The sequence below is a fragment of the Rhinatrema bivittatum genome, chromosome 6 (assembly GCF_901001135.1).
Source record: "Rhinatrema bivittatum chromosome 6, aRhiBiv1.1, whole genome shotgun sequence".
Taxonomy (NCBI): Eukaryota; Metazoa; Chordata; class Amphibia; order Gymnophiona; family Rhinatrematidae; genus Rhinatrema; species Rhinatrema bivittatum.
This window is the reverse complement of record NC_042620.1, coordinates 181,398,074-181,413,127: the sequence shown is the minus strand read 5'-3', so window position 1 is coordinate 181,413,127 and position 15,054 is coordinate 181,398,074. Positions and strand designations below refer to the sequence as shown.

Here is a 15,054-nt window from a genome sequence, read left to right as displayed (position 1 = left end):
TTTCAGGGACATGTCCTTCTGATAGAGATATGTTGATTATGTTCCTAATCGGAGCAACAATAGTATCCTTAATTTGTTTCAGCGTATTAGTTGGTATGATATCTAGGGGATGATTGGAGAAATTACTTACCTGATAATTTTGTTTTCCTTAGTGTAGACAGATGGACTCAGGACCACCCAACTGCTATCAGGAGTACACTATACCCACTGGTCCTGAGTCCATCTGCTACACGCAAGGAAATAGCAGGATTAGTTTACTAATGATAGCATTGATTTCCTTGTTACCAGGCAGTTCAAAGTGTTCCCAGGCATTTATTTCTTTAGTGCCCATATCAATAGGTTGTTTCTCCAATTTAATGTTTTCCTTAGAGATTTTATCCCTGAAAGAGTGCAACTTCATTATATCTATCCTCCATTTGAGATTGATTATAGTTAGCGTCTTTTGTCAGGCTTTTTATAAAAAGAAAATAGTACCTTCGGATTATGATTAAATTTTTGTATTTTCTTTGCGTAGAACTCCTTTTTTTAATTATTTAGTCATTTATAAAGAGTTAAGTAGGATCTATATGCTGCTAGTGTTAAAGTGGTTTTTATTTGTTTTCTCCAAATTCTTTCCCTCTTCCTTAGTTCCCTTTTTGCTAGTCTAATTTCTAAATTATACCAAGGATTAGTCAATTGTGGGTTTTTTATATTTTTAAAGCAAATAGCATTAACGCTATTTGCCACATTGCTTGTCATATCAAGCCATGATTTATCTGGTGTAATGGCTCTGGAAATGAGTTCCACAGCTTGATTATCACAATCTAAAAATCTTTAGGAATTTTCTGTACAAAAGGAGAACTGGTTTCCTTTTAAAGCTCTCATGCAAGAGAATTAATTATTATTGAATGAGAGGCTGTTGACAGAATTAAGTGGATAAAAGTGTGAGGCCCACCTAAAATTGTCTGTAGTCTTAGCTTTGAGCATATTGTCTAAAATGGATGAACACGTCTTTGAATGCACCTTGAAGTTTTAGAACCTCTACTCCACTCCAGCTCACAGAAAGTCTGCAGCAAAGCAAGGTAATAACAAAAACAAGTAAATATAAACACACTAATGGTTATGAATATTGTGCTGGCTCCTCTTCCACACAACGCTTAAGGATGGAAATTCCAATTCCATTGTCAAATATGTGCATCTCACCATCTAATATTGCTTTCAGGGCTGGTGCATGCATATTAAGCACTGTAGGTGAATATTCAATCTTGCATCTTCCCTTTTATACACTTGCCTACTGTAGGCAGCTCTGGCACAGCATTCCCTTCTCATGCCCCACTGAGCATTCAGCTCTTGCTTTCCTCTCACCCTCTGCCAAGTTCTGCATCACCCTCCCTTTCCCCCTATTCACAATGCCCAGCATTCCTTTTCTCTATCCTCCTGTCCAGTATCGCTCCTCTTCTCCCTTTCCCAGCATCCTCTTTTACCCCTTTACTCCCTGCTCAAACACAGCATCACCCCAATCTTTGTTCCCCTTTATGCAGTGCCCAGCACCTTCTCTCTTTACTTGCTACTTGACCAGAAGAATCCTCTCTCTCCAACTCACCCATCTGCCTAGCACCCTTTTTCCACAACTCACTCATCCACCCGGCTTCCTCAGTCCCCATCCTCACCACCCAGCATCCAGTACTTCTGTGTAGTGTCATGCCTTAAAAATGTGTAGGCAGAGGCTTTGCAGGACCCAACTGCCTAATTTGTCTAATGGAAAAAAATCAGCCCTGGTTCTATTTCATCATTTGCCAAGTCACCTCTCACCTTCTGTGCTCACCACCAGTCTTCATTCTTCTCTGTTCCCTTTATTTCCTCAGCTCTTTGCCATTTTTATACCTTTTCTTTACAAGCACCTTACAGCTGATAATCATTTCCCAGGTCTGTTCAAAGTCTCTTTTCTCTGCATATTCATATTAACTTAATTTAAATACTATTCCTTCTAACTCTGTAACTCTCCTTCAACAACTGCTCCTTCTTGGCAAGGGACCTACCGTTTAGGCCTGCTTGTCTCTTGGTATTTTTGTCATCTGATTTCATGTAGTGAACTTGTGTCTATCTGCAGCTCTTTTTTTTGATAGGAAAAAAGCTTTTGTTTCACAATTTTCTGGCTTAATGCTCTTTGGTTTCTGAGATTTGAGATGGTAAATCTCTCTAGGTCTTAACTATGAAATACATAAAAAGAGCAAAGCTAACCTACTTATCAAAACTGAGCATATTTCTAGAGAGTTTTCCCATTTATTCCCATTGCTTATCTCTGTGCCAGAAAAAGCTTTTTCCTAAGGGTGTGCTGGAGCTGCAATAAGCAGTGATCTTTGGGGTTGGAAGATGCGTTTTTCCCATACATCCTATTGTTCAGTTCTGTGAGTATATCCAGCAGGTGTAGCCTGGGAGGGGAGAGGAAGAGACTTATTAATCATGAACAAATGAAAAAAAAACTTTCAATATAATTTTCCTCACTGACAAAAAAGGTACCAATCGATGGGCAGGCAGTTCTATGCAATACCAAAAAGGAAAGATTTTGAACTTTACATTTTTTAATCTAAATCTTTAGTATGAAAAAAATTTCAGGTTATTAGGATGATCTAGTGTATTCACCCCAATACAATGTGCTTATGAATTCACAAAAACTGCATAAGAGATGCTAGCATAAGGTATCAGATGGGGAGGGGGTAGAATCTCAGTGTTCCTGAGGCATGCTGACATGGGAGGGGGGCGTTGAGGGTGGCTTTGGGAGGGATCTTGCAGTGCTTCTGAAGTGCATTGGGTGTCAGGCTGGGGGTTTTTGCATTGCTCTTGAGGTGCACTGGTTGGGGGAAGGCTACTGAGGGGGGTATATCTCAGTGCTCACAAAGCATGCTAGTGCAAGGGGGGTGGGGTGCAGGGTCTCGCAGTGGTCCAGAGGAACAATGGTGCATCATGGTGTCAGTTGGGGAGGGGGGCTCAGTGTTCCTGAGGCATGCTGTGCAAGGTGCCAGTTGGGGGTGGGGGCAGGGATATTGCAGTGCTCCTGGGGCATGCTGGCGCTGGGTGTCAGGGTGGGAGTAGGGATCTTTCAATGCTCTTGAGGAAGGGCATCATTGGGGGAGATGTCACAGTTCTCCTGAGGCACACCTTGTGTAGGGTGTCAGGGGGAAAAAGTTCAATGCTTCCGCGGCATGCCAGTGGAGGCAGAGGGCTGAAGGATCTTGCAGTGCTCCTGAAGCATACTGGCTCTGGGTGTCTGGCTGGGCAGATCTCAGTTCTCCTAAGACATGTTAGTGCAGGGTATCAGGATCTATCTGCTCCTGAGGCATTCTAGTGCAGGGTGTCAGGTCTACATCTCATATTTTTGAAGTATACAAATACATGGTCTCAGAAGAGGATCTCACCACCCTGACAAAATGTATCTAGCCCCTTGATGGAATAGGGGTGATTAAAAACTCCCAACTAATCAGTTTTCACAAAAAAAAAAAGTATCCTCTGACTCGAGCCTTTGTGTCAGAACTGCCCTTACAATGCATTTCTCATAGTCCTTACTTCAAGCCTTGAAAATGTCAAAAGACTAATATACAATACAACATACTAATGGAACTAATGTCATGGGGCTTACAAAATTTTAAGTATAGGGATTCCAATATCATGCATTCAATGGTGTAATATTTCTTAATGTATACCTTTGATGATCACGCAAAAGCTGGCAGAGACACAAGAAATAATAAGATGGTGAGCTGGGAGATCTTTCTAATATAGAGACATTCATTCTACATTGACTCCAAAGAACATCTGCTTCACTTGGAATACTTGAATATTGCACTCTCCCATCCCTTCTGAAATCGTTCTGGTCATTTCCATCCACTTCCACTGGGCTGGCAGCTTCCTGGTAACTCCCAGGGACTACATAGTTCTGGATAAAGAAAAGCTTTGGTTTGCCTATGAGTGCTGGACATGATTTGCCAGTGAAAAAACTCTTCACCCAATCCAATCGAAAAGCAGGTACATCTTGGTTTATGCCAAAAAATGAATGAGAATTTCCTCGGCTGACAAGAACACAAAGAAAACTATCATAGTCTCTGTGCTCTGGCATGCTTGCAACATCCTGCAATATCTGCTTCAGATCTTCCACGCTCACATGCATGGCACATTGAACTTTAAAATGCAAAGCAGTAAAGGTCTCCTGAAGGACTCCTGTAAAAAAAAATGCACAAACCAATTACAATCATAATGTAGCAGAGGATAAGGTTCAGGAATAAATCTGTATAAAAGTTTTCAGAGCTGCTACTCTTTCTAGTTATCTTTGTGGAGCTAGTAAACGAGAGGTAAGAATGCACCTTCCTCATAAAAAAGAAGCCAAAACATTTCAGAACTGGAGAAAGTCTAAACAGAATTGCCAATGGAACAGTCTATCTCAATCACTACAAATCCTAAGATAGCAGGCAATGCAATAAAGGTACCATGCATTGCCTGTTATCTTGTTTTTAACAAAGGTTTACAATAATGAAAATGTGAATTAAGTTGTTGTAGTTTCAATTGAATTGTGGTCAGTTTGTGCTAGGATAATGAAGAGACTACCAAGAAAGGTACTACATATTTTTATCACTCAGTTTCACATTACATTCTGAGTCCTGCTGGAGGAGAAAACTAAACTGATAAAACATCAGACTTAAAAGTGGAAAAATCTTGACCAGGGTTCCCAATCTCCCACAGCTGTTGGAAGGGCTGCAAAATCCAGGTAGAATCACCAATCCCTGCAGAATCGCCATGGGAAACAGAGGACAAGTGGCAGTAGCAATAGCGGGAAGCATCTTGGGCAACACATGGATCTTCTTTCTTATCTCCTTCCCTCTGGCCCTTCCTCACCTTCTCCTCAATTTCAGGGCCAATGCAATATCATAAGCAGTAAAATGGGTGCTCATATTGAGTACCCGTCTTCCTAATGCGCACACAACCACCTCTTCTAGGTACCCAATGCTATATTATAATGAGCTGCCATGCTAAAAGGGACATGTTAGGGAGAAATTGTGCATCTCTAATGCTCAAAAGCATCGGGCGCCCAGGAGCTGTGGATGTGCGTGTGTCAGGAAAATGGGCACTTTATCATGTGCTCTTGACTTGCAGTATGACTTAATACCAGCTCCAGGGCTGGCGTTAAATTTGCCGTGTTAACGAGGGTGCGTTGGGCGACCGGCATTTTTCTGCATTTGGGGGGTAATAGCTATATCCTCATCTCCATGGCATTTACAAGTGATGAGAGCTATTAGCTACACGTTTGTAAGTGCATTTTGAATGTGCTAATCCCCTTTTTGCAAAGGTGTTAGTCTACTGTGTCCAAAACGTGTGACCAACCGCACGCTTACCTGAGTGCCAGGTGGAGCGCACTTTATTACATCAGTCCCTCAGTTTGCTAGAGGAGGAAGAGCACATGCTCTCTCTATCCTCCTCCATCCCTTATTCCTCTACCCCTTATCTGATTGTTTATTTTTTTTTTTTTGTGATTCCCATTCTTTCACTCGTATCTTCAGATCCCTTCCCTCTCCCAGCACTAACCACTAAGATTCCCTTTCCTGTAATAAAGAACCAAATAAATTAACTGGACATGTAAACAGCAGAAAATTAAAAAAAATGTTTACAAATAATTATATTTAATATATAAATATATGCATAATTATATAAAATTTCCACACAATTGCAGTAGAAAAATCTGCTGCAGGAAACCAGAGGCTCTGAGCACAGAAAATAATGCCTGCCTTTCACTATACCCAACAGATATCATTTTGCAAGTATCCCATAAGAAGAATTTGATGACAACACTCCAGCTTTTTATTCTTATATGCAAATCTGTTTTGAGCTCTGAGTTCTGTATTTCTTACTGAGAAAAGAGGCTGAAAATAATGCACTTAGCATTCTCTTGGTATCCAAAATTTTTATAAAGTTCTTTTATTCAGTGCTAAAAGGGCAATTCCCCTTCCTTTTTGATCTAAGGAAAATTTAAATAGCTAAAAATCTCACATCATTTAAAATTCACTAACAAATAAAATGACATGCATACAACATAAATGTCAGGTTCTCTGCACATAAATTAATTTAGAGAAATCTTTGGGCCACATATCCACCGCTGTGTAGCTTACAATAAAACACTCATAATAGTAGTTCACATAAAACAATAAATATGATACACTAAAACAGACATAAAAAATTAATAAAATAAATCCAGCTAATTAAAACCAGAAACATTGGGCACAAATCATGTTTTCTGTTCATAAACTGAGAACAGGACCTCTGCAACAAACTTTAGGTTCAGCTCCAGAAACCTTACTCCACTTCTGATCAGGAGTTAAATTTTCAGCATTAAGAAGGGAGAAATTACTTACCTGATAATTTTGTTTTCCTTAGAGTAGACAGATGGACTCAAAACCAGGGGGTTATGTGTTCCCCTGCTAGCAGATGGGAGATGGAGTCAGGTTTCAAAGCTGTCACCCTAGCTATACCCCTGCAGTGACCTCAGCTCTTCAGTATTCTCTTCGAAAAGCCATTGTGGACATATATATCGAAGAACTCGATTAGAATTTGGATACAACTTGATTAAACCCTTGGTTAACAAAAGTTGATTAAAAAACTGGAGACCGCCATAAGCATCGAAACCAGCCATACTGTGGATGCCCTGAACTAGGGGTAGGGCAACGGCTTACCCGTATTCATATGGAATAGAGGTTCGCCTCATGGGAGATCCTTGGCGCCTCTCTTGGGCAGCAATGAGCGGGATGCTGAGTCCATCTGTCTTATGCACCGGTTCAGAGTGCTCCAGGTACCGCACTAAGAGTCTACCGCCGTTTAGATGGCGAAGAAAGTGGGAGTCTTCCATGTCCTTGTGTCCCTTTGGTGACGGTAAGGAGATGGATTGATTAAAGTGAAACTCCGAGACCACCTTTGTAAGAAGGAGGGGGGGTCAGTGCGAAGTTGTACTGTTCCTGGAGTAAATCGAAGAAATGGTTCCTGTCAGGATAGTGCCTGTAGATCTGAGATGCGACAGGCCAAGCACATTGTCACCAAGAATACAGTCTTTAGAGTTAATAGGCATAGTGACAGACTGTGCATTGGTCTTAAGGAAGGTCCTACTAGGAAGTCCAATACTATAGATTGAGGTTCCATAGGGGACCAACACTTTAAGGGTGGTTGGAGTTGTTTAACCCCTTTTAGGAAACAGGCCAAGTCCGGATGTGCAGACAGACTGTTTCCGTTCACCTTGGCCATGAAGCAGGAGAGGGCTGCTACTTGGACCTTGAGGGAGTTGAGGGATAACCCTTTCTTCAGGCCGACCTGTAAAGATTCCAGAATCATGGGGGATCTTGGTCATTTGAGGGGGGCAGCCCGTGACCCTCGCACCAGGCCTCAAATATTCTCCAGATCGTATATATGCCAGGGATGTTGAGAACTTCTGCACACTAAGCAAGGGGCGATCACGGCCGCTGAGTAACTGCACTTCTTCAGGTGAGCCCTCTCAAGGATCTTCGTGAAGAATCTAGCCCTGCTGGAGAAGGTCCCTGTGTGGGGGGAGGTACAGAGGAAACGCCAAGAGGAGTCTCTGCATGTCTGCGTACCATGGGCGTCTGGGCCAATCCAGGGCCACTAGGACTAAATCTCTGTGGTGGTCTATCTTGCGGATGATCTTGCCCAGTAGAGGCCATGGGGGGAAGGCGTATAGTAAGTCCTCCTCTGGCCAGGTCTGGACAAGGGCATCGATCCCTTGGGAATGTTGATCTCATCTGTGAATGAAGAACCAGGGGACTTTCGCATTGTGAGATGTGGCCAGTAGGTCTATGGTTGGGAGGCCCCAGCGATTTACTAGGAGCTGGAAGCCTTTGGTCAACAGCGTCCATTCCCCTGGGTCCAGGCTTTCCCTGCTGAGAAAGTCCGCTGCGACGTTGTCTTTTCCCACAATCTTGGAGGCAGAGATCCCTTGTAGGTTTAATTCCGCCCATTCCATAAGGGGGTCTATTTCCAGAGACACCTGATGGCTCTTGGTTCCTCCCTGGCGGTTGATGTAGGCAACAGTTGTTCAACATCACCAGAATTGCTTGCCACTGGAGCCTGTGGCTGAATTGCAGGCATATAGTCTGACCGCTAGAGTTCCCAGGCGATTTATGATCCAGTTTGCCTCTTCCTTGGTCCATTGTCCCTGGGCTGTCAGCTCCTGACAGTGAGCTCCCCATCCTGGGAGGCTCATGTCTGTCATGAGGATGATCCAGCTCAGTGAGGATAGGCTTATGCCCTTGCTTAGGTGGATTTCCTGTAGCCACCACTGGAGCCAAGAGCATACCTCCGTTGGTAGGTGGAAGCAAATCAAGTAGTCTTGGGACAGTGGGTTCCAGCATGACAGTAAGGAGCACTGGAGAGGCCGCATATGAGCCTTTGCCCACTGTTCTATTTCTAGGGTTGATGCCATGAGGCAGAGGACCTGGGGGCACATTGTGGTCCCCAACTGGCATACTTGGTCCATCAGTTTCCTCCTCCTTGTTCTGCTTGGTGTTGAATCGGGCTCCCAGGTACTCTAAGTATTGGGAGGGCCTGAAGTTGCTCTTGTCCATGTTCACGACCCAACCGAGTTCCTGTAGGAGGGACCTGACCCTGCTGGTCACCTGGAGGCTCTCTTCCAATGACTTCGCCTGGATCAGCCAGTCATCCAAGAATGGGTGCACCAGGATCCCTTCTTTCCTCAATGCTGCTGCCATGACCACCATAATTTTGCAGAATGTTCTGGAGGCAGTTGCCAGACCGAAGGGTAATGCCCAGAACTGGTAAAGGCAGCCCAGTACCGCAAAGCGTAGAAAGCGCTGGTGGGTCTTAATGGACTGGAATATGAAGGTAGGCTTCGGAGAGGTCCAGGGAGGTTAAGAACTCTCCCGGTTGCACTGCCATTATGACTGAGTGGAGAGTTTCCATGTGAAAGTGCAATATCCACAGATGGAGACCATATCTCAAAGGAGACAGAGACAGGATGGAGGTGATTCAAAGAAGGGCGACCAAAATAGTGGGTGGTCTTCATCAAATGACTTACGCGGAGAGGTTGAGGAACCTGAATATGTATACCCTGGAGGAGAGGAGGAGCAGGGGTGATATGATACACTTGAAAGGTTTTAATGATCCATGGTCGTCAACAAACCTTTTCCATTGGAAACAATTTAGTAGAACTAGGGGTCATGATTTGAAACTCTACGGAGGAAGACTTAGAACCAATGTCAGGAAATATTTCTTCACTGAGAGGGTGGTGGATGCCTGGAATGCCCTTCCGGAGGAAGTGGTGAAGACTAAAACTGTGAAGGATTTCAAAGGGGCATGGGATAAACATTGTGGATCCCTAAAAGACTAGAGGATGGGAATAAATAAAAAAGCTAAACCGGCATGGAGCGGCAGTTACTACCCTCATGAAACATGGGGGTAACCTGCACAGAGCGGCAGTTACTACCCTTAAGAGAAACATGGGGTAACTTGCACGGAGCGGCAGTTACTACCTTGGGAAGCTAGCAGGGCAGACTATATGAACCATTTTGGTCTTTTTCTGCCTTCATTACTCTGTTACTATGATGATGATGGTTGATGCTCTTGAGATCCAGGATGGGCCGGAATGAGCCCTCTTTCTTGAGCAGGATAAAATAGATGGAATAATGCCCCGTATTTACTTGGGGCATAGGTACTGGAGTTATAGCCCTCAGACTGAGGAGCCTTATAAATGTGGATTCTACTGCCAGTTTCTTGCGCTGGGAATGGCAAGGTGATATCATGAACCTGTCCCGAGGGTTGCTGCGAAATTCCAGAGCGTAGCTTTCTCGTATGATGTCCAGTACCTATTTGTCAGACGTGATCTTGATCCACCGCTGGTAGAAGAGGGAAAGTCGACCCCCTAACACCTCTTCCTGCAGATGGATCGGCTCAACTTTATTGGGAAGCTTGGGTCGAGCCTGAGCCTGAAACTGTTCCCTCTTTTGGGAACAGTTTCAGGCTCCCAAAAGAGCCTGGAAACCCTTTTGGGTTGCCAGTTCTGAAAGGACAGACCTCCCTGAGGGTCGAGGTGAGTGGAACGACTGGTTTCTGTAGGGCTGGAAGCGCTGGGAGCCCCTGGCCCGACCCCTCATAGGTGAGGGGTGCTGAAACCCCTTTTTCCTGTCTTTCGGTAGTCGAGGCACTGGAGATTCGCCCCACTTACTGGCTAGCTTATCCTACTCGCTTCTGAATAGGAGGGATCCCTTAAAGGGCATCTTTGTGAGGTTCACCTTAGAGGTTGCATCCACTGACCAGTTCCAAAATCATAGCTGTCTTCTGACTGCCACCACTGAGACTACTCCTCTGGCCGAGGTACGCACTAGGCCCGAGCTTGCATCTGTCAGGAAGGCTGCGGCGGGTTCCATCGCCTCTCCAGCATAGGCCCCAGAGCTATCTGGCTCTCTTGACAGAAGCAAGCAGGAGCGAGACACTGGGGTACAGTAGGAAGCAATCTGCAGTGTCACTGCTGTCGTGTCTAAGGTTTTCTTAAGGATGGATTCTAACTGTCTGTCATGAGCATCCTTCAAGGACACTCCTCCCTCAACAGGGATGATTGTTTGCTTTGAGACGGCACAGACCATGGCATCCACTTTCGGGAAACGCAGGCGTTCCTTGACTACTGGGTCCAGAGGATACAAGGCCTCTAACGCCCGACCTCCTTTAAAGCTTGCCTCCGGGGCATCCCACACCAGATCAATCAACTCCTGGATGGCTTCCAGCACTGGGAAATAGCAAGAGGCTTTCCAAAGAGACCCCAGGATGGGGTTCTTCTTTGGCTCCGCCATAGGATCCGTGCCTGGAACTCCCAGAGGCTTTAGGGTCTGGGGGACTAGTGCTGATAATTCATCTCTGTGGAAGAAGCTAAGCATGTTCCGGTATGGTTCCAGGCCTGGAGGGATTTCCCCATCATCATCCGTGGTGTCTGGGTCCCTGTCAGGGATAGTCTTGGTGAGGCATGGCATGTCTCGAGACCCACAGGCCGGGCAGGGAGAGTGAGGCCCCCCAGTTGGGGGTTCAACCGGGCAGGAACAGGGGCTGACTGCGCCTGAACAAAAGCTTGGAGGCCCTGAAAAAATTCCAACCAAGAGAAGGCCGCCAGATCTATATTTGTCCCAGGGAGAACCGGGTAATGGCCATTGAACTGCCCTCTCCCGGGGAGGACCATCCTGGAATTGCTCAGGTCTGGGGAACTGCAGGATAAGGTCACGGCTGACCCGTCCTCAGACTGGGAAGGGCCCGGCTTGGAAAAGTTTTAAGAATCCAGCCCTCCCTGTGCCTCCTCACAGTGCTGACACAGGCAGGATTCCAGGTCAGACTGTGCGGCTCTAATAGGGCAGGCCGTGCAGAGGGAGTGTCACCTGAGCTTCTTTACTGCTGGGGCCATAGCCTGTGTGGTTTGTGTGTTTAGCTGGTTGTTTATCGGGCGCGCGACTCTCCTTGGCACGCATATGTGCAAGTGGTTAATTGTGCTTGAGGATATGCGTGCAGTTATGCGCGTATTTACGCGTACGTTAGGAGCACAGAAGGTCGGCCTACACCATGCATACCAACGGCTGAAGGGGGAAAATGGCGCCACCGCAGATCGCCACATGGAGAGTCCTCCGAGCCGAAAATATGGACTACCCCATCGGGGGACCGCTAAACCTGCTCTGAATCCCCTTCCCTCACCCTAAATGAGATCAGGAACAAAGTTGGTACGTCATGTCGAGCAAGGAGACCGGAGGAAAGACCTACCGAAGCCCTTCCACGTCTCTGGATCAGAGGAGTTCTTCTCTACTTACCTAGTCTCAGCGCTTCCAGCTGAGTCCAGAGACTGTCTCCGGCTGTGGAGGGAGAGGACTTTGGCCTTCACCGCCATGCTTGACTTCTGCACTCGCTGCCTTTCAGCTGCTTCAGCAGCTAAGTCCACACCGGGAACCAGCTACCGGCCCAAGGCACACTTCTGAGGGATCTCTGAAATCACCTCAGGAATTCTCAACTGGGGGAGGGACCCTTAGGTATCACCGCAGGAGAATAGAGCTTGATCTTCCTTTAAAGGTGAAGGTAAAAAATTTCTCCCTTTGGATTAGTGCTGCAATCCCGCTAACACCATGCTAGTGTGGGGATAGCGTCCACATCTACTAAGGAGACGGAGAGCTACTGAAGAGCTGAAGTCACTGCAGGGGTATATCTAGGGTGACGTCAGCTTTGAAACCTGACTCCATCTCCCATCTGCTAGCAGGGGAACCCATAACCCACTGGTCCTGAGTCCATCTGGCTACACACTAGGAAAACAGGCGAAGAGAGAATTTGAAATGAAGTTGGCCATAGAGGCAAAAACTCATAACAAAACCTTTTTAAAACATATCCAAAGCAAGAAACCTGTGAGGGAGTCGGTTGGACCATTAGATGACCGAGGGGTTAAAGGGGCTCTTAGGGAAGATACTGCCATTGCAGAAAGACTAAATGAATTCTTTGCTTCCGTGTTTACTAATGAGGATGTTGGGGAGATACCAGTTCCGGAGATGGTTTTCAGGGGTGATGAGTCAGACGAACTGAATGAAATCACTGTCAACCTGGAAGATGTAGTAGGTCAGATTGACAAACTAAAGAGTAGCAAGTCACCTGGACCAGATGGTATGCATCCTAGGGTACTAAAGGAACTAAAAAATGAAATTTCTGACCTATTAGTTAAAATTTGTAACCTATCATTAAAATCATCCATTGTACCTGAAGACTGGAGGGTGGCCAATGTAACCCCAATATTTAAAAAAGGCTCCAGGGGCGATCCGGGTAACTATAGCCAGTGAGCCTAACTTCAGTGCCGGGAAAAATAGTGGAAACTATCCTCAAGATCAAAATTGTAGAGCATATAGAAAGACATGATTTAATGGAACACAGTCAACACGGATTTACCCAAGGGAAGTCTTGCCTAACAAACCTGCTTCATTTTTTTGAAGGGGTTAATAAACATATGGATAAAGGTGAACCGGTAGATGTAGTGTATTTGGATTTTCAGAAGGCATTTGACAAAGTCCCTCATGAGAGGCTTCTACGAAAACTAAAAAGTCATGGGATAGGAGGCGATGTCCTTTCGTGGATTACAAACTGGTTAAAAGACAGGAAACAGAGAGTAGGACTAAATGGTCAATTTTCTCAGTGGAAAAGGGTAAACAGTGGAGTGCCTCAGGGATCTGTACTTGGACCGATGCTTTTCAATATATATATATATATATATAAATGATCTGGAAAGGAATACGACGAGTGATGTTATCAAATTTTCGGATGATACAAAATTATTCAGAGTAGTTAAATCACAAGCAGACTGTGATACATTACAGGAGGACCTTGCAAGACTGGAAGATTGGGCATCCAAATGGCAGATGAAATTTAATGTGGACAAGTGCAAGGTGCTGCATATAGGGAAAAATAACCCTTGCTGTATTTACACGATGTTAGGTTCCATATTAGGAGCTACCACCCAAGAAAGAGATCTAAGAGTCATAGTAGATAATACCTTGAAATCGTCGGCTCAGTGTGCTGCAGCAGTCAAAAAAGCAAATAGAATGTTAGGAATTATTAGGAAGGGAATGTTATAACGGAATATAACGGAAAATGTTATAATGCCTCTGTATCGCTCCATGGTGAGACCACACCTTGAATACTGTGTACAATTCTGGTCGCCGTATCTCAAAAAGGATATAGTTGCAATGGAGAAGGTACAGAGAAGGGCAACCAAAATGATAAAGGGGATGGAACAGCTCCCCTATGAGGAAAGGCTGAAGAAGTTAGGGCTTTTCAGCTTGGAGAAGAGACGGCTGAGGGGGGATATAATAGAGGTCTTTAAGATCATGAGAGGTCTTGAACGAGTAGATGTGACTCGGTTATTTACACTTTCGAATAATAGAAGGACTAGGGGGCTTTCCATGAAATTAGCAAGTAGCACATTTAAGACTAACCGGAGAAAATTCTTTTTCACTCAACACACAATAAAACTCTGGAATTTGTTGCCAGAGGATGTGGTTAGTGCAGTTAGTGTAGCTGGGTTCAAAAAAGGTTTGGATAAGTTCTTGGAGGAGAAGTCCATTAACGGCTATTAATCAAGTTTACTTAGGGAATAGCCACTGCTATTAATTGCATCAGTATCATGGGATCTTCTAAGTGTTTGGGTAATTGCCAGGTTCTTGTGGCCTGGTTTGGCCTCTGTTGGAAACAGGATGCTGGGCTTGATGACCCAGCATGGCAATTTCTTATGTTCTTAAAACAAATTAAACCTATGCCCTTCTCTTCATTGGAGATTAGCACCTAATACAGTCATTAACATAGGATTTGCATGAATGAGTGCTTCTTTGTGTGCTAAACTTCTGGTTAAATCAGAAGCAAAGCTGTGCACACAAAAATGGGTGCAGAACCACATGTTAACATGTGGTTCTGCAACCAAACACATCTTAATACATTAGGATATCCAGTAAAAACAACCTGTTGATGAAAAAGTTTCACTAACCATACATGTTATTACTATAGTGGGCCAGTAGAGGGCACACACATAGAATGGCATTTAATACACTTCCTTTTAACTCACTAGCTGGCCGATACAGTAAAGTGCAGCCGCGGTTACCCTGCTTCTAAAGGAAAATTAGTTTCTTACCTGATAATTTTCGTTCCTGTAGTACCAAGGATCAGTCCAGGACACCTGGGTTGTGACTCCGCACCAGTAGATGGAGACAGACTAAAACTTGTGGGCGGAGCATATATGCCCCTGTGCCAGTCACAGCCCCTCAGTCATACGTAATGTCAAAGTAGAACACAACCAGAGAACTAAGCTAGCTAGAAACCGCTAATAGAACGGGGAAAACACCCCTCCTGGAAACAGACTCTCCAACCAAGAGAGTTAACAAGCGGAACAGAAGAATTCAGAACAAAGAGCGGACTCTCCATTACTTCAGCGTAGCACTGCGGGCGGGATCCTGGACTGATCCTTGGTACTACAGGAACGAAAATTATCAGGTAAGAAACTAATTTTCCTTTCCCTGT

The 15,054-nt window shown here is 44.9% G+C and overlaps 1 protein-coding gene across 8 annotated transcripts in view; it reads right to left on the bottom strand.

Moving 5' to 3' along the window:
• Positions 1-593: 593 nt before the first annotated feature.
• The window catches only part of CFLAR (CASP8 and FADD like apoptosis regulator), a 143,025-nt gene continuing 128,564 nt past the window's right edge, over positions 594-15,054 (bottom strand). For all 8 annotated transcript variants that reach the window (XM_029606229.1, XM_029606231.1, XM_029606228.1 and 5 more), the window contains 2 exons: positions 3,681-4,191; positions 594-2,411 (listed from right to left, as the gene is read on the bottom strand). In XM_029606229.1, coding sequence (XP_029462089.1) covers positions 2,276-2,411; positions 3,681-4,191 — 647 coding nt within the window. In that variant the 3' untranslated portion in view covers positions 594-2,275. The remainder of the gene's footprint in view (positions 2,412-3,680; positions 4,192-15,054) is intronic.